Here is a 5,964-nt window from a genome sequence, read left to right as displayed (position 1 = left end):
ATTGCGTCTCGCGGACGATCAGAATCCGGCGACCGCCGCGGCAATAAAACCCGCGATGCACACCCGCGAGAGCTAGAGAGCGTGATCGTGATCGCGATGCGTGATCGCGAGAATGAATGAACAGACTGAAAATTATGCTGAGAGTGTGCTACTTATAGAAAAACAGAGAGTGTGAAAGAGCGAACGAAGCCACCGGATACCACCGGAGGAGCCAAAGCAGAAATATTATTACGCCACTAAATCATGGCTTTAGAATCATTGCAGCAGCAGCCCGTGCAGCGCAGCAGTACCGTGCTGTGTGCATAAAGAACAGTACTATTTTTGGAAAAGATTCTCTCTGCCTTTTCCAGACTCTGTTCACTACTTTCGCGGATCGTCTGTTTACCGTCCCATTTTCTGTTTCTTCTAAGGTTGAACATTGTTATGCCATCGACACTAGAGTCTCGGTCCAGTCATGTTTTTCACAACCATCGTTGTGGTGCGGTGCATTTATGTATGAGTAGCAGTGCAGGAACAATTTCTAAGCCATGCTTAAATCCTTTACGTCGATGAATTCACGCATTTAACGGTATTCGAGAGTTCACTTTCCATAACGCGTTGTGCCACGCTTTGATATTTGTGTTTGTTGCCCCTTTTCGTTGTACAAGGCAATAAAAAGCGGGACGTCGTATTTTAACAATAATACCTTCGCCTTCGGCGCTGACTTTAACGATCACTTACTTATGAGCAGTGTTGTTTCTTAACAGGTTGTGCTACTGGCACCTAAGATGCTACTAACTTACGCACTAGTTCCTGAGTGTTTCGCAACTCACAAGAACATTTAAAATGTGTTTATCAACCCTCCCGGCCCCCCTCGCAAGCAATTCTAATTGCCATTTTTTAAGTAGGATCGCATTGCACATCGCCAACATTGTACCAATTTTGTATTGAAATGAACAAAAGTATGTCATAAATACGGTCCATTCTTTTAAGAGAAAAAAAATATGTTTCCCGTTTTTTAAGAAAACTTAGAATACTGATTTACAGTTTACAGTTACAGTTTTAAAACACTCAGTGGTGATCGTACGAAAAATGAGTTCGTACCTTACGTGAAAACAGAATAAAACCCCAGAACAATCATAGAAGATAGTTGTAAACAATTGCCTTAACAACGTCATCCTGTCAGTTACGAAACTAATTGACCTAAAGAGTGACGAAACAAAATGGACATCGTTCACTTCCGCCGCTTAAATAAATTACTTTCCAGAGTTACCACTTAAGAACCGTTCGGAAGCAACTAAGACTGCAACTTCCGGTCTAAGACCACAACTTAAGAAAGTCGAAACGGACTATGGCTCTAAAACTGCTAACTATTTTCCGGTGGCGACTGCATATGAACGCACTCCACAGAACAACATTATCCCCAATTCGGCATTCCATGCCACATGTATTTTTCTATTTATAAAAGCACCCTCCTCATACGTTTCCAGTGTGAAGAGAAAAGACCAAAATAGGCTAATAGGGGTATGCACACGGATTACGATTCACTTTCTTCCATACACTAGAGCAGGGTCGTCAGAACGCTTGCAACGAAAGGCATCGCATTCTTCTCGGTCTGCCGGCCGCTTCCGGTCTGAGAAGGACGTGACATCACATTGCGATGAATTTGTCTGTTTATTCTTCGCTGGTGACAAGATTGCCACTGCGCATGGATTCGATTTTTGAGAAGAGTTTCGAGATCCGATTATTAATAAAAATTCGAGCCAACTATTTTAAGAACACCTAGAATTGCTTATCTGCAAACAGAAATTCTACATTTGGCTCAACCATTGAAATGATGTAAAAACAAGGTTTCCCAAACCTAGTGTTTTCTGACTCTGATTCGTAGAGACGGTTTACCAGGAAGCCAAATAAATCAAACTATTCAGTGAATATCTTCGAAAGTTTGAAATTCCACCACGCTTAAGGAGACAAATATCGCTACGCGAACTATACCACACCAGTCCGTTGTACAGTCGTTGACTAGTTAGGAAAGTAAACCTTGCACTAGTTTAGGGTTCAGCGGCCGTCTAAATGGCTCCGCTGCACCGGAATGCTTCACCGAGGAATGCAACGGATGGTGCTACAGCTGTTGGACATAATGTGCAACAACTACTACTGGTCGACAGATGATGCGAGAAAATGCTGCACTGCATAATACCCGATCATACGGTCCATTACAGCTCGCGTTCCACGAGAAAAATGGGCCAACCCCGATCCAGACCACCAAATGGGGTTTGATCTTTTGAGAAAAGGTAGCAGCAAATGCAACTACGCCATGCATAGCTGCGAAGTGATACAAAAGTAATAGGAGCAACAGTCACGCCTGGGGAACAAACAAACAAAAGTTAAGTTACGAAAGTTTCCTGAAAAGTTTGCGATTTATAGGGCCTTATCCGATATGGATTAACCAGGATAAGCCACCATTACGGTAACGCTTGGCGAACCAGTTGTGTTGCATATCATTAATCGAGTAGTGTCAATATTGACTCATCGCGTATGCCAGCCTGGCTAATTCCCAGTTCAACATAAAAATCTTTAAAGATAGTTCTTAAATCCTTAGTGAGCGTTTGAAAGACAAATAGCAATCAAAGCTCTCCTGAAGCTTGTTGACAGAAAGTAAATCACAAGCACAACGATGTATCAAAATCCTGTTTCGCAACAAGGCCATTCATCCCCAGATTACTACACAGGCTACGCAGTAGTCGCTCCTACACAGGAAGACTCCCCATTAGGTCTCATCTAGAAGCGACATTAAAAGGCTTTTTCTTATGACAGAACTCTCCTCGATAACTGAGGCGTTCATCGTTTGCTGTGATTAAGAATGCACTTGAAACTGCACCAAATATCAGAACAGAATGTTGCACTGCACCTCATCATGTCTCTCATCCAGACACACCAACACCAGGCCGACAGCGTCACCACTCGACGTGAAGCGAACTGTCTGGAGAGGTTTTAGGCCTAATGTGAAGTTATGGTTCTACAGGCACGCACGATACCCGTCGTCTGTGATGCCGTAGAAGACCCGTTACTCCATCAGTACCCTCAACTGGCCCCGGCTTTAGGTCGCGCTGCATGCGCTTGTTTAAAAAAGAAGAAACACTACGAAAACGAAACAAAATGAAAATGAGCAGCCCCAGCCTTTACAAGGGACACACACACACTTTTTAGCCTAGTTGTGGGCTACAGGCTTGGAGCCTCATATCAGAATTAGAACTTAATGCTAAATGCTAGCGTCAAGTTATAGTCAAAGTTTCGCTCGTATTACTTGGCAACCTTTTCGACATGAAGAACGGTCAAGCCGCCGCGACTTACCGTTTCGTTCCTCTACGGATTTCGGATCCGTCGCGGGACCATCTTCCTTTCGTTCGATGGCACTGGAAAACTTTTCCGTCGATTCATTCTCCTGCTTCTCGTCCTCCGTGTGTATCGGCGAGGACGGTCCGGACGAAGCGCTAGCGCCCGGACTGGGCGACGAGCTGATGGCATGAGCCGGTGAGGTTAGCCCCCCAGATCCGGTGTCCCGTTCCGATGATTGGCGGCGTGCCAGTGCCCCGAGCTCCGGGTACTTGAAGGTGGTTGAAGGTGGGCCACCACCACTTGAGCTGCGTTCGTCCAGATTGACATCGAGTGACTTCTTGCCAGCCATCTTCTCCGGTTGTGGCTCGGTGCTTGCGGACGATTGCGGATAGATGGTAGTAAGCGTGGTCGTGCTGCTGCGCACTGGAGCCGCGGGTGGAATGTTGGCTTCTCCGGCCGTTGTCAACGGTTCAACCTGTCGCGGTGGGGGTTTCACGCTCTCTGCGCCGATCTTCGTTGGACTGAGCGAAATGTGGCTGGTTGCGTGCGGAGGAACCGCCGGCGGTGTCTTTGTGGGGCTTGGAAAAGAATTCTGTTTCAGGATGGCGGCGGCCCCGGTGGAATTACGCGGGCCCTTCTCTGGCGGAGGCGGCGGTGGCGTTTGTCGCTTCGGCGGACTTGGTGGTGACTCATTGGGGGACGGTAACCGATGATGCCCAGCTCCTACCGAGGATGGTGGCAACGGCGGGTGGTTCGTCAACGGCCGATCGGCTCTATCGGTATGCCCGCTATATAGGGTCTCTTTAGAACTTCCGTTCGAAATGGACCCACCAGTGCCGTATGCCGATGTACCATTCGTTGTTGTTGTGGTGGGCGAGTGTGCAGCGGATGTGGTGTTTCCAGCTGCAATAATGCCCGTCCCCGGCACCGTCCGGATTATGTCACACCGGGTGAAGTCTCCCACAGCGACCCCCTTCGAGGATCGTGTTTTCGAGAAGTGCGAAGTCCAGTTCTTTTGCTTCTCAATCAGCTCCCGAGAATTGAACTTTCGCTCCGGTTTCTCAGGCTTTTCCGGTTTATCTGACTTCAGGCGCGATTGGTTCAAAATACGGTTGGAGTCCAGCTTGCTGATACCGTTGCTGATGGTCGATACCGCCGGCAGTACCGAAGGACATTGTTGTTGCTGCTGCAACTGCAACTTTCTCTTTGGCGAAGGCGATCGGTCGATCTGCCCGGACCCGATGTCGGACAGATTATCATCCTTACTGCTGGAATGTGACATTTTGATGCTGAACGGCGGTGGTCGATTGACGCGACCCTCACCGAGCTTCTCGAACAGGGCTCGGGCGTTGTTGAAGCGAGCTGCATGCGATTCGGTCCGGACAACCGTGGCCGTTGGTGAGTGGTGGTGGTGGCCAGCGACGACACCGGATGCTGGCGGGTTTGCTTCTCCGAGTCGTGCGGCCGTTTCTGCGGCCGTCTGTTCGACTGGCTTGCGCTGGAAAAGGTTCGCTATCTGCGACACTTTAGGCCCGGCAGCCGATGCAGCCGCCACCTGTGCTGAGGCCGATTTTTCCATAATGTCGGAGCACTCGTTGATTCTACGGAGAAAAAAGGGAACAAACACGGAAAGAAGTTTAGGAAAACGAGCAAAATTGGTCATGAAGAGAAGAAACCCGAAAACAAACCATTTTGAAGCACATATTAAACACTACCAAGCTCTCTAATTCTCTACACGAACAGCACACAATGAATCAATAGCCAAACTGTTTGCCGTCTCCGTATGCTGAACCGCTTTATGACCGTGAACTAGTTAGCAAAACACGTCCCCAACCATACAGGCCAACTTCTAGCTCTTCTATGCGTGCCTTAGGATTTTTGCTAGTCGTACACGAGATAGCGCGCCAACCTTTCAATGGTTTCACCCACACACACACACGAACACAATCGCGCCATCGTGGCGTATTTTAGAAAAGAATCCTCACAATCGATTGGCGGTAGACACATTCGGCGTTATCAGTAATTATGAGCAACCTTCTGTACGAGGCAAATTCGAGAGGTTTACATCCGGAACGTGAAGAGATCTCGTCCGAAACGTCTCGTTGTTCAACGCAATAACAACAGCGTGTAGCGTGATGGTGGTACCGGCACAGGGCAGCTGATGGACACAATCGCCTCGCCTCGCCTTAAAATAACAAACCATCGTCTGGCGATCATAGTCTGCGCTGCTGCGGTGATAAGCAGCGGTAGTGATAAAAGCTGAGGCTCTCTGTGCGGCGAAGCTCTTGAACGACAGCAGTAGGTAAGTGTGATACGCACACCGAAAGGAGTGTGATGTCATAAATTTTGCCACCCGTCTGTCGTTCCACCCGTAGAGCTTCTGAATGGAAAAAGAAAATGCCACAACAACAAACAAAGGACAAAGAAATCGGCACGATAACGGGGGAACACGATGGGTTGGTTAAGCCCCCTTTTCTGTTCGGCGGTTCACTTCCGCCTTCGATAAATCGAAACAGATAACGGTGCAATTACAATAGTTAGGATGGAATGCCCAAATAACGTTTGGGTTCAATCGTATTGAAGTATGATGTCTACAATTAGAAACTACATACTTACAGAATATAACATTAGGCATTCCATGTCGAA

General features: G+C 47.7%; 1 protein-coding gene across 1 annotated transcript in view; it reads right to left on the bottom strand.

Annotated features, from left to right (window-relative positions):
* LOC128278370 (uncharacterized) overlaps positions 1-4,897 on the bottom strand; it is a 19,055-nt gene extending 14,158 nt beyond the window's left edge. Inside the window, exon 1 of the mRNA XM_053017092.1 lies at positions 3,334-4,897. Within this exon, the coding sequence (XP_052873052.1) occupies positions 3,334-4,897 (1,564 nt within the window). The remainder of the gene's footprint in view (positions 1-3,333) is intronic.
* Between the last annotated feature and the right edge of the window lie 1,067 nt (positions 4,898-5,964).

Source organism: Anopheles cruzii, chromosome 2, assembly GCF_943734635.1.
Source record: "Anopheles cruzii chromosome 2, idAnoCruzAS_RS32_06, whole genome shotgun sequence".
Lineage (NCBI taxonomy): Eukaryota > Metazoa > Arthropoda > Insecta > Diptera > Culicidae > Anopheles > Anopheles cruzii.
This window is presented reverse-complemented; position numbering and strand designations above follow the sequence as displayed.